This window comes from Zootoca vivipara, chromosome 9 (assembly GCF_963506605.1).
Source record: "Zootoca vivipara chromosome 9, rZooViv1.1, whole genome shotgun sequence".
Taxonomy (NCBI): domain Eukaryota; kingdom Metazoa; phylum Chordata; class Lepidosauria; order Squamata; family Lacertidae; genus Zootoca; species Zootoca vivipara.
Genome location: NC_083284.1, coordinates 13,171,126 through 13,192,199, shown reverse-complemented (window position 1 = coordinate 13,192,199; position 21,074 = coordinate 13,171,126). Strand labels below are relative to the sequence as shown.

At 45.4% G+C, this 21,074-nt stretch overlaps 1 protein-coding gene across 1 annotated transcript in view; it reads left to right on the top strand.

Annotated features, from left to right (window-relative positions):
• The window catches only part of SCD5 (stearoyl-CoA desaturase 5), a 47,299-nt gene extending 27,861 nt beyond the window's left edge, over positions 1–19,438 (top strand). Inside the window, exons 2-5 of the mRNA XM_035112705.2 lie at positions 5,130–5,260; positions 8,203–8,408; positions 13,903–14,135; positions 19,183–19,438. Coding sequence (XP_034968596.1) covers positions 5,130–5,260; positions 8,203–8,408; positions 13,903–14,135; positions 19,183–19,373 — 761 coding nt within the window. The 3' untranslated portion in view covers positions 19,374–19,438. The remainder of the gene's footprint in view (positions 1–5,129; positions 5,261–8,202; positions 8,409–13,902; positions 14,136–19,182) is intronic.
• The last annotated feature ends 1,636 nt before the right edge of the window (positions 19,439–21,074 follow it).

Sequence of the window (21,074 nt, the reverse complement as noted above, 5' to 3'; positions counted from 1 at the left end):
CACCTGGAGTTGGATTGGGTGGCTCCTGCGGACCAATCAGACTGCTGATTCTGGATCCTATTGTTCTATGATTCAGCTCAGTACATAACACCTATGTTGGATTAAAATGATTGGAAAGAACTTGGAACTTTGATTAGAATGGCAGCAAATATCGATATTCAGAACCCTCAGAATTTGAAGCATGGGGAAGCAATTTTTTTATAATTTGGCATAATATTTGGTTTAATAGATATATATTTGTATAATTTGGAATAATTGGTTTGATATGATTGATTTGTAAGTGAAAATTTAATAAAAATTGATTTTAAAAAAAAGAAAAGAAAGAAAATAGGAAGCTGTCTTACACTGAATCAGAAGATGGATCCATCTAGCGCAGTATTGTTCAGTAGTTCTTCAGGAATTCAGACAGGATCCTCTTCCAAGCCCAGCTGGAGGTGTTGGAGACTCAACACAGAATGTGATCTACCTTTGAGCTTTGACCCTTCCAGTAATATGATATGGCTGTGACTCTCCAGTCATATGATACGAGGCCTTTTATTTCATGTGCTACCTGATCTTTTTAGCTGGAGACACTAGGGAGAAAACCTGTGTCTACCGTTGAAAGGTGGCCCCTTCTGATAAACTTACTTGTAAATTGCTCTCTCTCTCTCTCTCTTTTGTATGTAAGGCAGCTTATGTAAAACAATTCCAAACAGTTTTTAAAATGAGAATATTTATATGGCAGCCCTACAGAAAACATGTTAAAACATGGACCAGTTTAGAAAAGTAGCTGCATTCCAAAACAGCTCTCCAAATTAAGCTCCATAAAACAAGGGGGTAAATTAGGGAAAAAGCAGCCAGAAATATATATCTATATACAGTGGTACCTCTACTTACGAATAACTCTACTTACGAATGTTTCTACTTACGAATGGAGCTCCATCTGCCATCTTGGATGCGGTTTAGATAGGATTTTTTCTACTTACGAATTTTTAGATAGGGTTGCTTCGACTTATGGATTTTTTCTCCCAATGCATTCCTATGGGATTCGACTTACAATTTTTTTCAACTTACGAATGTGCGTTCGGAACGCATTAAATTCGTAAGTAGAGGTACCACTGTATATCTATCTATATCTATATCTATACAGTATCTATATCTATATCGTTTTAAATTCCATTTAAATACTTGCCATTCACAATTGACAGCTTTCTCTCCCTCTCCCTCTCATTCTCTCTCTCTCCCTCTCCCTCTCTCTCTCTCTCTCTCTCTCTCTCTCTCTCTCTCTCTCTCTCTCTCTCTCTCTCTCTCCTCTCCCTCCCTCCCTCCCTCCCTCCCTCCCTCCCTCCCTCTCTCTCTCCCTCTCTCCCCTTTTAAACTTAGATTTTGGTACCCAAGTTCCAAAACCCAAAATTATGTTTTTATTTCAGTTGTGTCTTCATCTGTGCTAGCAATCCTTCACAAGAAATTCTACTGGCAATTACACAAGGGGTTGGAGGCACAGTTTAAAACCAGCTGTTGTTGCCAACCTGGTGCTCCCATCAAGTTTTCCTGGCTGGTGCCGAATGGGAGTTGTGGTCCAAAACATCTCGCAGGCACCAGGTTGGCAAAGGATTCCTTCGACTGTCGCTGTTTATGTTTACAGCCTTTGAGAACGATGCACCTCATCAGAGAAGCGTTTGGTGCAATCTTCAAGGCAAAGACTCCTTCAGGGACCGCAATCTGTTTGGATGCTGCTGCCTTGTTCCCGCTTCCACACATGATGAGCAAAATTGACATTTTTCAAAACGGAGCACGGATGAAAGCCTTTCTGTTGCCACCCAGGATGTTGTGGAGGAACAGCTGGCTTCCTCTTGGCAGTATTAGTGCTGCTATGCTCAAAGTGATATAAAAGCAACAGGAGGGATGTGGTTATGGCGAAGCACAGAGCAGTATCTTAGTGGGGGGAGAAGATAAGGCCCCCTGAAGAGACATGGGGAATAAGAAGCTGGAGACAGCTTCATCTTCAAAAGATTCCGGTATCTTCAAATGAGTCTTTTGGAGTTCTGGACGATCCAGGGCAGAACAGAAAGTGTTCCTTGTACGTTTCAGTCAGATGAGACATAGAGAGAAGAGATTATGGTCCATCAAAGGCAGAGAGGGTCTTTGGAAACAGGCGGACTTTAGTACTGTCGCCTGCCAGTCACTTGGGAATGGGATGATGGGGAAACGGGCCAGAATTGTGCTTCCATGCACACATATTGCATTTGGAGGGTTACATTAGAGCAGGGGTGTCAAACTCAAATTCATCGGGGGCCGCATCAGCAGTTTGGTCACCCTCAAAGGGCCGGTTGTATCTGTAGGACTGTGTCCACTCTTTATTATCATAAATTATTGTCACTACATTCAATTATTACTGTTTTTTGTAATAATGTAAGTAATAACTAGCTCTGAAAGCAGAAACATAGTCAGAATAATGGCAAGTAGATATTTAAATGTACAATTATTGTACAATTTATTGAAAAATGATTTTTGGTAACTGCACTGGGTGGTGGAGGCTCGCTAGGGTTTCATGCAGGACCTTTGCAGAGCTACTAGTACCTGGAGATGCTGGGGTCCTTCTACATGCAGGACAGATGTTCTGCCAGTGAGCCACCACCCTTCACCAAAGGGACTAGCTGAGGTTGACTCACTGGAGCTGCTCTCCTGGTTCCAGGGTTTAAGGGCCAGAAGTATAAAGCAGCATCCTATGTTTCTGAGGAGAGGGAGGGGGAGGGGAGGGAGGAAGGAAGGAAGGAAGGAAGAAAAAAGGGAGTGGGAGGGAGAGAGGAAGGAAGGAAAGAGGGGAGAGAAAGAAGAGTAGGAAATAAGGAAGGGAATAAAGAAGGAAAGAAAAAGAAAGAGGGAGGGAAGACGGAAAGGGAGAAAGAAGGAAGGAAGTAGAGGGAAAGAAAGAATAAGAATGAGGGAGAGGAAGAAAGATGGGAAGGATGGAAGGAAGAAAGAAAGAAAGAAAGAAAAGAGGGAGCAGGAGGGAGAGAGGAAGGAAAGAGGTGAGAGAAAGAAGAGTAGGAAAGAAGGAATAAAGAATGAAAGAAAAAGAAAGAGGGAGAGAAGACAAAGAAGGAAGGAAAGAGAGGGAAAGAAAGAATAAGAACGAGAGAGAGGATAAAGAAAGGGAAGGGGGGGTGGCCGCCTTGATTCAGCGCCAGAAAAGAGCGCAAAGGGACTTAGGGGCAAAAAGCATTTCCCGTGCAGCGTGAGGCAGTGGGTGTCCGTTTTAGGAGAAGTGCGTAAAGCCTCAGAGTTGCGCGTTCGTGAGGCTGAGCCGCTGCTGAGCTCACGTTCATGAGGCTGAGCCGCGGCAGGAGGAGGAGGAGGTGAGGCAAGAGGAGGAGGAGGCTACCCGGGTCGGTGCCCGGCAGCGCCGTGCGGAGAGTCCCGAGCCTCTGGGACGCAGCAGTGCTCTGTAGCACTTTGAATCCTCCTCCTCCTCCACGCAGCGCTGCTGGGTGCTTTGTCTGTGCTTCAGCAGCAGCAGCCGTTTCCAGGCACCGAGCCGTGGCAGGAGGAGGAGGATTCAAAGTGCTACAGAGCACTGCTGCGTTGCAGAGGCTCGGGACTCTCCGTGCGGCGTTGCCGGGCGCTGACCCGGCAAGCTGCCTCCTCCTTCTCCTGCTGTGTCTCGGGGCGCTCCACGCAGCGCTGCTCCGACCGCCTTTCTATCCCCCCCCCGGCCCCAGCTGTTTGTCAGCGCTTTGTCGGCGTGGCGCTTCAGCAGCAAGGTCCCGCTGCTGGGTCCTACTGGCTGGGGCGCTCGGCGGGCCACATGACGAGGTCTGGCGGGCTGGATTTGGCCCCCGGGCCTTGTGTTTGACACCCGTGCATTAGAGTGATAAAGGACACAAACCTGGATTATGGTTTTTGCCCGAAACCTTTAGTGTTCTAATCAATACAGTACACAGTCAGAGTGGGAGGTCAAGGTACAGCAGGTATATCGTGTTGGAATCTTGAAAGCCCAAAATTTAGGACTCTTTGGTGAGGGAATCCCAGTGGAGGTTTAACATGGCAAACCATGCAGCAAAGAAAAGCATCAATTTATAGGTTGTCAAACCTTTCACATGTGCCTTTCCAGCGAATTCCAAAGTGTACCACTTTCTTTTCTTTTTTAAAAATACTTTTTATTAATTTTCGTACATAATTCCTAATACAGGCTTATATATTCTTGTTCAAAGTAAATATCCATACCAAAATAATATCAATGTATATTCAAGACTAGAATCAATTACAGTGCCAATAACAGTTATTTCACAAAATACAATAATAATTAAAAAAAAAACCTTTCCACCTCCCCTTTATTATCTTAACATCTTTTCCTATTGTCTTTCTCCTTTAGTTCCGCCGAACCAGACTTCCACCTTCTTTCACATTTGGTTTTCTATCCTCTTTTATCTATTACCTGCTCTTCATCCTTCATTTCTATATGTTTTCTCTTTTATCAAAATCTCGGTTATATTCCATTATTACAGTTGTAGATGTTAACTCATGCCAATTAGTGTTATTGTTGGTTTATCATATTTTTTTTAGATATTCTGTAAATTTTCTCCATTCTTTTTGGGCTTTCTGATCTTTTTGTTCTCTTACTTTTCCAGTCAGTTTAGCCAATTCCACATATTCTACCATTTTGACCCTCCACTCCTCCACAGTTGGAACCTCTGTTCTTTTCCATCTTTGCGCCAGTAGCACCCTGGCCGCTGTACATGTGTACCACTTTCCTAGCCTTTCCTCCTTGCTTCTTCTCCAACAGCTGCTAAGAGGGGCCCAAGGAGCAGTGGCCATGGAGAGGCAACAGGATGATGCCACCACCATCGTTGTTGCTCAGGGCAAATGCTGGCTCATCCTCCCCAAGCTCGGCAGCAGCAGTGGCGGGGAAATAGGGAATTCCGGGATAAAATCAGAAGCTGGGGTGCCTTTTGTAATTCTGGGACTGTCCCTGAAAAATCAGGATACTTGGAGGGTATGCAATTAGAAAATAGTTCACCGACAGCAACACCTATGAGAGTCTGAGCTATATTTTAACAAGGAACAATAACGGATGCAATTGCTTGGTATTTACACTTTATTTATTTCTCTCTCCCCCCCTCCCCCCATTTCTCCTTTATGTTTTGCAGCATACCTGTGTTTCTTTGTGACCGCCCTGGGAGTGACAGCAGGGGCCCATCGCCTGTGGAGTCACAGATCTTACAAAGCCAAGCTACCTTTGCGGATATTCCTGGCTGTAGCAAATTCAATGGCCTTTCAGGTGAGCAACTAGGTTCTAACTGCTGCCCATCCATGCCTGCAATTTCATTTCTCCACTGATGACAGGCTTCTCAATGGGTGAAGCTCCCTTTGCAAGAGGAGCATTTCCGCACCTCGGGATGAACGAAGCTCTGCATGCAGACGCTTGTGTGATGGAAACAAAGCAGTTGGTGCAAAGCAGAGGGGATTTTATCACACCAGGCCAGTGATCCATTTAGTTCAACATTGTCTCCACTGACTGGCACTCCACTCTCCAGGTTTTCAGACAGGGATCTCTTCCTGCCCTACCTGGAGATGGTGGGGATTGAACCTTCTTCGTGCAAGACAGATGCTCTGTCCCTGAGCCTTGGACAGCATTCCTGACACTCCCCCTTCGCCCAAGACTAGAAGGGATTGGAAAGTGTTAGAACAGAAAGTGCAACGGCAACAAGCTCAGATTACCCAACATAGGAGTGACACAGTTTAATGGGGACGGAGGGGGTAAACCTTTTACTGGGAGCAACACCATTTTTAAGAGAGAGATGCATTGCTTTGTCTCTTACTGTGATCATTAAAGAACTTATCCTGGTAAGAATGCTCTTTTTGTTTGATCTGCTTATTTATTGCCACCAGGGGAGGGATCCGATTCCTCGAAGTCTGGAGATGGTGGGGACTGAACCTTCTTCATGCAAGACAGATGCTCTGTTCCTGAGCCACAGCCCTTCCCCATAACATACGTTCCAGCATTCTTCTGATAAAAATCAGGACATGGGCTTTGTGCCTCCTTTCCAAAGCCTGGGAAGCTTCTGTCCAGCTTAGGGAAAGAGGCACAATGCTCTGACAGGGAGGGAAAGCTGGGCAAGTGTTTGCCAGGTTTGGGAAAGAGGCAGGAGGGCTCCAGGATCTTGCCAGAGCCCTGCGCCTCCTTCCCAAAGGTTGGGATGCTTTCCGTCACAATGTGTCAGACTTTGAGGAATCGGATCACAGTAAGAGACAAAGGAATGCACCTCTCTCTTTAAAAAATGGTGTTGCTCCCAGTAAAAGATTTACCCCCTCCGTCCCCATTAAACTGTGTCATTCCTATGTTGAGTAATCTGAGCTTGCTGCCATTGCGCTTTCTGTTCTAACACTTTCCAAGCCCTTCTAGTCTTGGGCGAAGGGGGAGTGTCAGGAATGCTGTCCAAGGACACTGAATCTCTCTTCGTGTTTCCTCTTCCAGCTGCTCCTCACCCAGCTTTCCTCCCTCTGGACTATGCCCCCCTGCAAACCACTGTTCTACATCAATACTGTCCTCCTGCCCTTGGGAAGGTTCAGAAAAGGGGGGGGGGGCTCCCACCATTTCTCCTCAGTCCAGTCCCTGACACAATGCTGCTGCTGCTGCTGCAGCAGGAACTGCTTCCATGGCCCCTGTCCGCAGGCGACATGAAATCAGGGCATCCCAGGACAAAGGCAGAGCCTGGGACACCTTTTAAGAAAAGTGTGGCTGTCCCAGTTAAATTGGGGGACTTGGAAGGTATGCCAAAGGGAAGGGGTTGTTTGAAATGGAGCAATGATGGAACCCTACACCACATTTCTCCTGAAAATCTCTCTTCCCTACCAATTTCATTACATTTTTTTATTTCACTTTTAGTTGGTATACTGCCTTTCTGAATTGTTATACACAAGGCAGTTTACAAACTGAAGAAACAATAAAGATTGCACACCTTATAGCAATTTGATCCAATACAAAAATGTAATAATAAACATAGCGTTAAAATAAGCAACTTGTATCAGATAAAGCAATGTTCAACAATCCATTACAATAGTACAGTCGTACCTTGGATGCCGGACACCTTGCGAGTCGAACGTTTTGGCTCCCGAACGCTGCAAACCCGGAAGTGAGTGTTCCGGTTTGCAAACGTTCTTGGGGACCTGAATGTCTGGTACAGGTTCTGCGACTTCTGATTGGCTGCAGGAGCTTCCTGCAGCCAATAGGAAGACGCACCTTGGTTTCCGAACATTTTGGAAGTCAAATGGACTTCCGGAACGAATACCATTTGACTTCTGAGGTACGACTATACACAATAAAATAAAATGCCAGCAAATAATAATTAAACAGAAGTTCACTCTTAAATAATTACAATACAGTCACACCTCGGTTTAAGTATGCCTCGGTTTGAGTACTTTCAGTTTAAGTTCTCCGCGGACCCGTCTGGAACGGATTAATCCACTTTCCATTACTTTCAATGAGAAAGTTCGCTTCAGGTTAAGTACAGACGTCCGGAACCAATTGTGTACTTAAACCAAGGTACCACTGTACATAATTTCTATTTATTTATTTTTTATGATATATTTATTAAGGTTTTTCTCAAACAGCAAAACATACAAAAATACAAAACACAAAAAGAGAATACAAAAAACAGAAAATACAACAATGCAAGAAAAAATTACAAAAATTACAAAAACCAAAAATTCTGACTTATGACCCTTATTATCAATCTATTGACTTCCTCATTCCTCCTCCTTCTGCGATTCTTTACATATCATCCATAGTAAACTCTAAATCTTATACAATTTCTAATTACTACTTTAATATAATCTTATTTCTCTATCTTTTACATCTTATCCTTTTATATTGTGTCCAAATCTTACTTCTTAATTAAGTTCTAACAATACTTCTAACAATACTTATTTCACAACATTGTATTATCTACAACCTCTATTTTATCTCCCTCACTTCCACTAATTCCACTGTACATAATTTCTAAACTATAATCAGTAAAAATAGCCCTTCGCTCTCCACCTAGAAGGGTTAAGGAATGGCTGAATTGGGGGAGGGGGGAAGCGAGCCACACTGTCTGATATCATTTGACACAAACAGTTGTTGTTTTTTCCATGCTATGGTGAACTGTGCTTGTGTTTGAAACTATGTCCCTGTGATGTCAAACTCTAATCGCTTAAACCCTCCTGCCACCCTCCATGCAGAACGACATTTTCGAATGGGCCCGAGACCACCGAGTCCACCACAAGTACTCGGAGACGGATGCCGACCCCCACAATGCCAAGCGCGGCTTTTTCTTCGCCCACGTTGGCTGGCTCTTTGTCCGGAAGCATCGAGATGTCATAGAGAAAGGAAGGAAGCTGGACTTCAGTGACCTGTTGGACGACCCTGTTGTCATGTTTCAAAGAAAGTGAGTGAAACAGAAGGACAGGGGGAAAGACCTTAGCAAGAGGAGAAGGCAGAGGGTTGTATCCCCGGCTAATCCTACTCAGAATACAGTCATACCTTGGATCCCAGACGCCTCGGTACTCGGACATTTTGGCTCCCGACCGCCGCAAACCCAGAAGTGAGTGTTCCTGTTTGCAAACATTCTTTGGAACCCAAATGTCCGGCGGGGCTTCCACGGCTTCCGATTGGCTGCAGGAGCTTCCTGCAGCCAATCGGAAGCTGCGCCTTGGTTTTCCGAACGTTTTAGAAGTCGAACGGACTTCCGGAATGGATTCTGTTCAGCTTCCAAGGTACGACTGTACACACACTGAAGTTAACAGACACTGCAAAATTTAGTTCTCTTTCTCTTTCCCCCCAAAATATGTTTATTGGTTTTATAAAACTGGGAAAAAACCATATAAAACACAAAAATACAAAAAATCACATAAAACACAAAAATACAAATTACAAAAAGAAAAGAGAAAAAAAGAAAACAGCCATATTTATCATTCATGTGTCCTGACTTCCTCATGTCCCTCCTTGCTGCGTATCATTGCATATCATCCTTAGTAATTTCTATATCATACTTCAATCATCTTATTTTACCTTAACTAACAAATTTCACCTCTTATTAATTCCTTAACAACACTTATATCTAAATCTTAATATACTACAATACCTCTACAAATCCTCCTCTACAACCTCCCTGTACTTCCAAATCTTATATTAAACATTTCCAATATTGCAATTATTTCTTAAATAAACTTTGAATTTATTCCAATCTTCTTCCACCGATTCTTTTCTCTGGTCACGAAGTCTCCCGGTCAATTCAGCCAGTTCCATAAATTCAATCATCTTCAGCTGCCATTCGTCCACTGTAAGTAGGTCTTCACTCTTCCAATTCTTAGCCAATAAAATCCTCACTGCTGTTGTGGCATACAGAAAAAACATAATATCTTTTTTTTGTAATTCCTCTCTGACTATTCCAAGTAAAAACGCTTCTGGTTTCATAATAAAGGTGTTTTTAACACCTTTTTCATTTCATTATAAATCTTTTCCCAGAAGTTCTTTACAAGAATCTTCATTTGCATTAGCCACTAGCCATAGCAGTAAAATAAAATAAAATGTACTGAAGATAGAGGTAAAAACTTAACTATACAAAATACAGTTGGGGGTTTACATCAATAATCAAATAATAGATCTTATTCTAATTGCCCCGGCTAAAAACCTTGCCGTTTTTGCTGTCACCTGATCATCTTGATCTGCTAAAAGGAAGGCCACAGTAGCAATGGTTGAGTGACCCGGCAGGGACAATAATAGAGGGGTAACAACCTCAAATCTTTATAAAGAGTGCAAGCCAGAAGCACATGACCCACTGACACAATACTGCCATCTTCACAGGGACATAACCATTTTTTCCAGTGGAATTTATTGAAATTGACCATCAAGCACAGCCGAGGACAGTATATTCAATCTTGCGAAAGTGAAAGCGCATCTGTATTTTGGAATTGTTAAATTTTGAAAATAGGGTGCCAAAGTGTCAAAATGACCAGGTGGAAAAGAATCATACCACAGACAAAATTTCCTTATGGTGGCCAAATCATTCTGTCGCTCGATATCATATAGGCGCTGTCTAATTAAATTATTTGTTTTACTGAAACCCAGTGTTAATAACTGTGGTGGTGATAAACCAGAAAAGTAAAGATTTTGGTTGACAATTTCAGTTCATAGAATCATAGAGTTGGAAGAGACCACAAGGGCCATCCAGTCCAACCCCCTGCCAAGCAGGAAACACCATCAAAGCATTCTTGACATATGTCTGTCAAGCCTCTGCTTAAAGACCTCCAAAGAAGGAGACTCCACCACACTTCTTGGCAGCAAATTCCACTGCCGAACAGCTCTTACTGTCAGGAAGTTCTTCCTAATGTTTAGGTGGAATCTTCTTTCTTGTAGTTTGAATCCATTGCTCCGTGTCCGCTTCTCTGGAGCAGCAGAAAACAACCTTTCACCCTCCTCTATATGGCATCATTTTATATATTTGAACATGGCTATCATACCACCCCTTAACCTTCTCTTCTCCAGGCTAAACATACCCAAGTGCTCTCATGACAAATCTTGCAATACTAGGGGTAGTAGACCAGTAGATCATTTCATTAATTTTAGGCGGTCTATGAGAAGGGCTGCCATATGTCCAGAATTTCCCGAAAATAGTGTCCCAAAAAGGCTCAACGGAATTTCACTTTTTGAAATATGGCAACCCTATCTATGAGTGAAACTTAGTTAGCTACAACCCAGACACTGAAACTGTTCAATGTTGTTTCCGGTTAAGTTTTACTCAGATTAACTCACTGAAATAATGTCTGTTGATTTCAGTGGGTCTGCGTCGAGTAGGCCAATAGCATTGGCTACAACCCTTAGCATTTAATAGCCTTGACAAAACCTGTCCTTCGCTAAGGGCTTGTACGGTTGTACAGATTATTGTGGGTTCCCCCCCCCCAAAAAAATGCAGATCTGCAAGGGCAAGGAATTATGTGACCTGAGCCTTCAAATGTGATTTGTGTGATGATTATGACGCACTACTGTGGGTTTTACATGGAGCATTTGGCTGGAGAGCTGACAGCCCAACCCTAACTTCAAGAGATGTCGCAATGTCGCATGCCAAACCAGGATGCACAAATCTTTCAGGAGAAGAGGTTGGAGCTCACCAGCAGAGCATCTGCTTTGCATGCAGAAGGTCCCAGGGTTCAATTCCCAACATCTCCAGGTGGGTCTGGAAATCTCCCTTGTCTGAAAACCCTGAGAGCCACTGCCAGTAAACAGTACTTCCCAAATTTGGGGACGGACAGACAAAAAAAACATTCTTCAGAACAGCAGTTTCCAGTAAGGAAGACAATAACACAATAAAATTCAAAGCAGTAACTATTTTATACTGCAAACCACCCTGTGATCCGCAGGTGAAGGGTGGTACATAAATTTAATTGAGAAATGAAAATTCATTGCACATTTATTCAAAATTCAATTAAAATTATCTAATTAATTCAGCTAAACTGATCCATTGATACCAGCTTTTTGAAGTCTGATAGGCATTTACCCCTCCAGCCCCCCTTTTCTTTTAGCTCCTCCTGTAAGTAGTCCCACCAGCCCCCAGGGGGCAGCACCACCCACTTTGGGAACCACCACGCTTGGCCCAAGGCATCTTCCTGTGTTCCTATGAAAAGCACTATGAGCAGGCTGGAGGAGATTGCCATAATATCTGCTCTGGAACGGCTTAAAAAAAATAAATCATTGGGGAGTTGGGTGCTTGTGAGACTTTCCACTGCAGAATTCCCTTTCCTTTCCTTTTTTTGGCAATGCACTCTAAGCATCTGCATTAATGAGGAAGGAATATGCCCTCATTGACACTAATTCTGGCAAACGACAATTGCTCCGAGTGATGTTGCTCGGCACAAATCAGCAGAAATTCTGGGACTGCGACGAATCCCATTCCAAATGGTTGTGTGCAGCAAGCAGCATTTTGGAGAGAAGCAAAGGTTCTCCAGTTGTTTGGGTTGCAGGGAGTGGGGTCAGTGGGGGGGGGAACATGCATGGGAAGTGAAGTTTGATGTTGGACATCTCCTAATACAGCCTTTGCTGGCTGGCTGGCAATGATGGGATTTGTAGTCCAAGACTTCTGTCAAAGGTTCTATATGGGTTGAGCCAGTCTTTAGCTGTCATGGACTGGTTGGACACAGAGGTAATGGTGGGAGGAACCAGATGGCAGAACCACCAAGGGATTCAACAGGATTAGGCACCATACAAAAACGTTTCTCTTTAACTAGTCCTTTGGCTGGTTAACATTCAATGTCATTTTAAATGTGTTTGTGGGGATTCTAGGTTTGTTCTTGTTCTTTTTTTTACAATGTATTTTGTGATCTCAGTTTGTATTTTTATGTTGTGAATCACCCTGTGATCTTTGGACGAAGGGTGATACAGATTCAATAAATAATAACAATCATAATATGAAGCAAATATGAAGCAATATGAAGCAAATGAATGGATGTGAACTGGGTATTAAAAGTGAGAACATCTCGAATCCAACTGGGCAAACCGCTGTAAACTCTCCAGAGAACTTGGCTGATGGGTAGAATATAAACATTTTCCTGCCCACTTCACCACTGGGATTTATAAACTCCCGTGGTTTTTATGCAGGAGGGTAGGAATCTGAAGGGCAATTGGAATCAGAATTTCCAGAAGCTGAAAATTTGTTGCCATATAGAATCATAGAATTGTAGAGTTGGACGGGATCCCAAGGAACAGCTGGGCCAACCCCCTGCAATGGAGGAATAATAAAAATAAAATAATATTTGACAGCATTTCCCAGGATTTTCGTGCAGGTTTCTCTTAAGACGAAAAGTAAGTTTGTCTCCCATTCTTTGGCTTTGCACTAAATATATACAGTGGTACCTTGGGTTAAGAACTTAATTTGTTCTGGAGCTCCGTTCTTAACCTGAAACTGTTCTTAACCTGAGGTACTGCTTTAGCCAATGGGGCCTCCTGCTGCCACCGGGCTGCTGGCGCGTGATTTCCGTTCTCATCCTGAGGTAAAGTTCTCAACCCAATGTACTACTTCTGGGTTAGTGGAGTTTGTAACCTGAAGCGTCTGTAACCCGAGGTACCTCTGTACTGCAGTCTATGGCAGTGGTTCCCAACAGGTGGCTCGCGGACCCCCAGGGGTCCGCGAGCTATGCCAGAGGGGTCCGCAAGATGCTATTAGAATAAAAAAAAATATTAAATATATTTTGTATGATAACAGATTTTTTGTTTTGGCCGCTTCCTGCACGAGCAGAGTCTAGCGCAAAACTAGAATTAGATAGAGGCAGTAGTTCTGCTGTATGCCGTTAGGTGGCGCTTTACAAACATTACTGTTTTGCAAAGAGGCAGCGCGTGCATTCTACTAACGCTCACCTCCCCAAGATGCTTTGCGCGCGTCGGCTTCATTTGTGCGCTACTGCGCAGGTACCCTGTCTTCTCCATTCCCCTCCCTCCTCCCTGGCGCGCGCTGCCTCTTTGCAAAACAGTAGTGTTTGTAAACAAAGCGTTGTTTTTCGCGGAAGCTACAGTTCGCGTACTTAAAAATGGACCGTTGGTTAAAAAGTGGTTCATCTCATTAAGAACTGAAAATTAAAACTAACTGTATACTGATGGAGTACTCTGTTGTAACTGTAAAAAAAACGTATAAATATAAAATATAAAAAGACTCTTAATTTGGCTCTCACTTTTTAATTTTAGGATTAGGAATTAATGGGGGTCCTTGTCACAATAGCGGCTCAATGAGGGGTCCTCGAGAAAATTTTGTTGGGAACCCCTGGTCTATGGTTTACTAATTTGGCTTCTGTTACCTTCTGTCCTCATTTGTTTGACTTGGCCTTCAGCAGTGTAGACCTTTCCCCCTCGTGTGATGCAGCCATAGACCCGTCACTGCTTTCCTTTCTCCGCAGGCACTATAAGGTTTCGGTCGTGCTGATGTGTTTCGTCGTTCCTACCATTGTGCCTTGGTACTTCTGGGGGGAGAGCTTGTGGAATTCGTACTTCCTTGCTTCAATTCTGCGTTACACCATCTCTCTCAATGTTTCTTGGCTGGTCAATAGCGCTGCTCACATGTATGGCAATCGGCCGTACAACAAGAACATCAATCCTCGGCAGAACTCCTTTGTCACTATAGGAGCTATTGGTGAGTACCAAAAACAGTCTCCAGAGACATCTGGAATAGGGATGGGGAGCCTGTAGCCCTCCAGATGTTGCAGGACTCCATCAGCCCCAGGAAGCATTCCTAGTGGTCAGGGATGGTGGCCATTGTCCTCCAACAACATCTGGAAAGCCTCATCCCTTATTTGTAATGATGGCATTTGGTTTGTTTTCTTCCAAACTTCTCTAGAAGTTACTGTTAAGTTGATTAAGCAACTATATGAACACCTATGGTTTTCCCAGTAGTGATGTATGGAAGTGAGAGCTGGACCATAAAGAAGGCTGGTTGCCGAAGAATGGATGCTTTTGAATGATGGTGCTGGAGGAGACTCTTGAGAGTCCCATGGACTGCAAGAAGATCAAACCTATCCATTCTGAAGGAAATCAGCCCTGAGTGCTCGCTGGAAGGACAGATCGTGAAGCTGGGGCTCCAATACTTTGGCCACCTCATGAGAAGAGAAGAATCCTTGGAAAAGACCCTGATGTTGGGAAAGATGGAGGGCACTAGGAGAAGGGGACGACAGAGGACAAGATGGTTGGACAGTGTTCTCGAAGCTACGAACATGAGTTTGACCAAACTGCGGGAGGCAGTGCAAGACAGGAGTGCCTGGCGTGCTATGGTCCATGGGGTCACAAAGAGTCGGACACGACTAAACGACTAAACAACAACAACAATGAACACCTTACTTCATGATGAACTTGTTTCCTTCTCCCAAGACAGTTTTTCGGGTGGTTTTGTTTGAGGGCCTTCAGAGATTCAGGTTCCAGACCTGACTGTTTTTGCAGTGTTTCATGGCTTACTGGGAATTGCAAAGGCAATGGGGAGCTCTGTCCCTGTTAGTACGGCTCCACAACAATTTCAGGAGGTGGATGAAATACAACTGCCTTCAAATATTACCCTAATGGCTGGAGCATGGAGAATGCAGAATGCCCGTTTGCTTAAGGCGGGGCTCTACTGGCTGGCTGGATTACTGCAGTGCTAAACCATTGCACGGCACCACTGTCTAATGCTAGATTTAGAGACTCAGCAATTAATCTAGCATTAGATAGTGGTATCGTGCAATGGTATAGCACTGCAGTAATCCAGCCAGCCAGTAGAGCCCCATCTTAACCAAACTGGCATTCTGCAGCCTCCATGCTTAGAGACAGTTGGATGGCGTCTTGCCCGCCTCCTTCTGGCAACTCCTGCAGCCAAACATATTGCTCTGCTTTCCTTTGGGTCACATCTGTGAGTCTTGTCATCTGGGCATCCCAGGTCTTCCAGACACACTGCCCAGGGATCAGCAGACCGGAAGTAGCGCTGCCGCCATTTTGGAACTGGGCAGAGCAGCATCGAAAGTCGCTTCTGAGCATGCTCCGCCCAGTTCCAAAATAGCCGCCGCACCAGAAATCGCTTCTGTGCATGTCCAGAGACTCCAGACATGCACAGAAGGAGCCTCCCTTGGCCGGTAAGTAAACCAGGGAAAAACAAAAAAATCCGTTTTTCCAGCTGGGAACAGCTGGAAAAACGGGGGTTTCCCAGGGAATACGGGAGACTTGGCAGCTATGATGGATGCCAACAAATGCAAATGCACCCTGGTGCCCGTTACGCCCCTTAATTTATTCTTGCAGTGCTACTAGACTCAATAGCACCAGCAGTCCTCCCAGTGGTTCATTTAGCGGCACATTCTATTGGGCCAAATATGCCACCACCAGCCAACGAATACCCTTGCTGGCGTTTGTGTAGGCCAGGCCCTGCATTAAGAGAATGAAGGGATATAAATCAGAAATGCAAAATGGCAGCATCCAGAAGCCACTGGGGATGCAACACTGTCTTCGTGCATACTCTGTCTCGGATCTCGAGGTCACAGATGCAACGGGAAGGTGACTGGAATTGACGGCTTGCGACCATGAACAGCAACAAAGATCCGCGGCACCTTAAAAGACGATTGCGGCGTAAGCTTTCATTTCACTTGGACTAAAATAAAGACTCACGGCGGTTGTAATGGTCTCTCTCCACCCCACAATATAATAAAAAGCAAAGGAAGGAGGCAGTGGAGGGAAGCGAATGTGACTGCTGCTGTTGATCTTCCCGTCTTGGGAATGATTTATAAGGAGAATGGATCAATGAAGCTCCTCCGCTGCATGACCCAAGAGTGATTAAGGACGGAGCTAGTTTTGGGGTGAGGATCCTGACCTGCTGACAGGCTGTGTCTCAACCGAAGAGCTGAAAAGTAAAAGTGAGGCAGGTACAATTTGGATCTGGGGAAGAGTAGGCAGGAAGGTTGGAGCTAGACTGGTGACTGGGAGCAGCCACCAGGACTGGGAGCAGCCACCAGGGGGCAAGGAATGGCCGGGAGAAGAGCTAAGCACTCTTTTCTTGCCCAGCACTTCTTTTCTTCAAATAAAGGTGCCCTTTGTCCATCCCACCCTCTTCCTGCTTTACAGGTGATCTGGGTCTCCACTCATCTGAGTTTTGCCTCACTGGGCTGACCGCCTTTCTGGCAGCACCCATTTTTGCTACTGCCCCTGACACAGCTCAAATTGTTTTGAAACGTCAGGTACCGCTTCTCATAATAGATCTACCCTTGCTCTCAATTACCGATCACGTCTCATACTTCCTCCCCTTTGTCTGAGTTCATTCGGCCCCCTTGGCAAGACGCTGATTAAAAACAGCAATTAGCTGTGCATTCATTTAAGCCACATACGGTGCTATTATCTTCATTTCCCTGCTATCCTCGGTCCATAAAAAGACACCACTCTTATAAGGTCAGTCCAGAATAAGGAATCACTCGCTTACAATGTGATGGTGGCTGAGGGGGCCGGCCTGGCATTTATCACCGAGAATTGGGTGGATGAGCTGGGTGGGTCATGTGGTCTGACCTAGTTTTGTCCCTCAGGTATGGCATCAGCACAGGCTGGAGCTGTCATGGGGCAAGCGAGATATAGGGAGAGTGTCAGGGACCTGGCAGAGGAAGAGGAATGGTGGAGACTGCCTCCCCATCCTGACCCTTCCATGGAGGAAGCAGAAAACGGTATAGATTTACAACAGAGGCTGTGCTCGGAAACGTACTGGGAGCCAGTGTACCGTGTTTCTCATATTTTAAGGCATCCCTACAAAATAAGGCATGGCAGGATTTTCCTGAGGTGGAAAAATATAAGGCATACCTCGAAAATAAGCCGTGCCGGGTGGTGGGAGCAGGTCTGTGGCAAAGAAGGGTTGCTGCTGCCGCGTTAACCCCCAGGACCCGGCTGCAGCCTTTGCTTGCCGCGCGCGCAGCCCCGGGACCCGGCTGCAGCCTTTGCTTGCCGCGCACGCAGCCCCGGGACCCGGCTGCAGCCTTTGCCTGCCGCGCACGCAGCCCCGGGACCCGGCTGCAGCCTTTGCCTGCCGCGCACGCAGCCCCGGGACCCGGCTGCAGCCTTTGCTTGCCCCGCGCACAGCCCCGGGACCCGGCTGCAGCCTTTGCCTGCCGCGCGCAAAGACCCGGTGGGAGCAGGTCTGTGGTCTGTACAGATACCGGTACTTAATTAAAAAATAAGACATCCCTTGAAAATAAGCCATGGTGTGTTTTTTTCAGGAAAAAATAAATATAAGACGTGTCTTATAATATGAGAAACACGGTAGATCCTTCAGAACCAGTGTTATTCAGTCCTGGTGGCTGCTCCCAGTCACCAGTCTAGCTGCCACATTCTGGATTAGTTGTAGTTTCCAAGTCACCTTCAAAGGTAGCCCCACATAGAGCACATTGCAGTAGTCCAAGCGAGAGATAACCAGAGCATGTACCACTCTGGAGAGACAGTGTGCAGGCAGGTAGGGTCTCAGAAGGCATACCAGGTGGAGCTGGGTCTGACGTAGCACATCACTGAGCTGTGACAAAACGTAACCTCAGTCTGGTTTTTACAACAGGGTGTTAGATGAGTTGGTGTTGGGAGAGGTTTCTGTCGGCTTGCTGTCATGGACCAAACATTTCCTAGTGGAGTTCAGTTTGACATCCCTTGCAGGGATGGAGGACCCATACGAACCTTATGGAATTCAAGGGATTCCTGAATGTCCCAAGGACTTTTCAGTTGGCATATGGACTCCCTGGTCTCACTGTGAAATGGTGAGATGGAAAAGGACATCAGCATGATCACTCCTGATTTCCCTCTCTGGTGCTGCAGATCCCAGATGGTCCCCTAGTTCTCAGGGGACCTCTGGGGAATGATGCAGATGAGACAACAGCTAAAGTGAAAAAGATTCAAATTTCATGAAGAAGACAACCAATCACAGGTGAGAGGACACTGAAGACAGCAAGTAAAGCTTACTTCTCCACCACTTCTGCCAAGTAGCTATCTAGCAGTGCTTTTCCAATGGGTTGTGGTGAATGGGCTGTTAAAAGCTAGATTTCGGAACCCTTCTGCTGTGACACGTTGTAGGGCATCTTGAAGGTTTTCCTGCTGAACTTAATACCGTGCTAATATTGTTCTGGAGTAGGCGTCCAAAGCACTTTTGAGTCAGTTGGTTTGGGATCAATGTCAGTTGTTGTAGTCAAGTTGTTGCCAAACATGAGGCTGAGAGGGTCTTGTTGTCTGGGCAGCCCAGGACCTCAATACACACTGCCCAGGCTTGTGCCTCAGGGGGTCACTTCCGTGCTGCTTGAATTCACCCTCGGAGGCAGACTCCATTGTCTCTCGAGACAGACGGATGCCAACAAACCCAACAATGTGAACAAGATGAAGATATTCATCCTACTGTGTGTAGGCTTGGCCCTTAACCATTGTGGCTTGTAAGAGCTACCTGGGGATGCGGGACCTACTAGGTGGGTCCAGGATGTAGTAGATACTGCACTTTAAGATGGAGTAGTTCCTTTCTAATTATTATGAAACCAGCAATGTCTACTAACTATTTTTGAAATGTTGAAAACCATGGATGTTTCTGCAATGAACTGTTTCCTAGCACACATTGAAGGTCCTCTCTTCTTTTGCTTCTGATCATTGGGGTGACCATCCACTCCTTTTTCTTCTCTACCTTTTGACCCCACTCTCTGTTCCTTCTGGGTTCTGTTTTCCAGGCGAAGGCTTCCACAACTACCACCACACCTTTCCGTTTGATTATTCAGCTAGCGAGCTTGGCTTGAACTTCAACCCAACCACGTGGTTCATTGACTTCATGTTTTGGTTGGGCTTGGTCACCGACAGGAAGCAGGCTCCGAGGGAGATGATTCAAGCTTGCAAAGAGAGGGCTGGAGATGGCAGTTTTTGAGAAACAAAACATGTCTCTGAACATTGATGCTGCTGTATGTGTTGTTTGTATGTTTCTTCATTGGAGTGGAGGGTCTGCTTACCCCCAATCTTCCCCTTAGGATGGAAGTAGTCTTTTTCATTGATCATAGGCCAAATTAAAATCCTGGGTTAATTCCATTTTACTTCAATGCAGTGGTTTTTAAACTTTCTATTGTAAGGTAACACTTTACACATTAACACATCATCTTCCATGAAAATCTTGAATGCTGCAGAGGATTCTAGGGCAAGCAGACTTTCAGATCTTGATTTGCAAATTTAGCTTGTTTCCTGCATTTCAAATGCCCCGGCTGTGAATGCTGCTGTTTATGTACCCAAAACAGCACCTCCCTTGCAAAAGAAGGAGGTAGATTTGAAGGAATCCTGAGGTCTGCAGCATTTTATTTATGGGAGAAGCTTCCCCATGCAGCCCGCTGGCGACTGAGCATGCTCAGTGGCCTTGGAATGCCCTTTGAGTGACGGAGCATATGAATTGGAGTGGAGTGGCTGGAATCCACACTGCAGCGTTATAGTCCAGGTTCCACAAGCCCACAAGTGCATCTGATTTACTGATTTACTGAACAGATCAGTTTCTTACATAAACTCTAAAACTGGCCAGCGGACATGATTAAAGGCAACCAATGCATACTCATATTTTACAGGCAAGGAAGAGGTAAGCTATTAGCGCAAGGCCAGTCACAGTGAACCCCTGCCTTTACTTGCAGCCTGAAGAAACCAGAAGTTGTGCTTGCACTCTTAAGCACAAAGTCTCTTTGGTTGGGGAACATCAAAGCTCCAAGACGCACAACTTGCTGATGGATCTTTGCACGTAATTGTTTTAGTTGTCACTATTTGTCGAATGACTGGGAGTCAGAAATCCTTGGATAAGTTATTGCGTATCACCCAGAGATCTAACCAGTAGATCTTCACTTAAGTATGCTCTCAGCTGAAACAGGTCTCTGGCCTTCTGAGCCTCCATGTTGCTCTTTGTGGATTGAAAAGATGCCCAAATATGGCCACATCCGTTAGTGGCTGGTCCAGTGGGTCAGAGCTGCACAGCTGCCCTCAGGTAGGTCACAGATGATGCTACAGCTTACCTGGACAAGGGTAGGGTGAAGTGAGATTAAGGGTGATGCATCCGTGCAGCCTCAAACTCGCAACCACCCCCCTCCTCCCCAGCCTTATAAGCTGTGGCAACAGCAGTTGGCAGGAGATTGGCTGCTAACACTCCCCTATAGCTGTGCATTGCAGCAGAAGATCAGTACTGGTAAGTAGGCTTTCGTTGTCCTCATCTTCACTATCCATTCAAAGTATTGTACTACTTTTAACAGCTGTGGCTTCCCCCAAAGAATCCTGGGCAACTCCTGTTCCCCCTCCCAGAGCTCCAGCAATCAGTCCCACATCCAAGGGAGCTCTGGCAATTGTAGCTCTGAGAGCAGAATAAAGGTCCCCTAACAATGGTGTGATGTAGGTGGTGTTGTGGTCTAAACCAGGGGTTGCCGATCAGAATGTCGGCGGTTCGAGTCCCTGTGATGGGGTGAGCGCCCGTTGTTCAGTCCCAACTCCTGCCCAACTAGCAGTTCGAAAGCATGTCAAAGTTCAAGTAGATAAATAGGTACCACTTCGGCAGGAAGGTAAACGGCGTTTCCGTGCACTGCTCTGGTTTCACCAGAAGCGGCTTAGT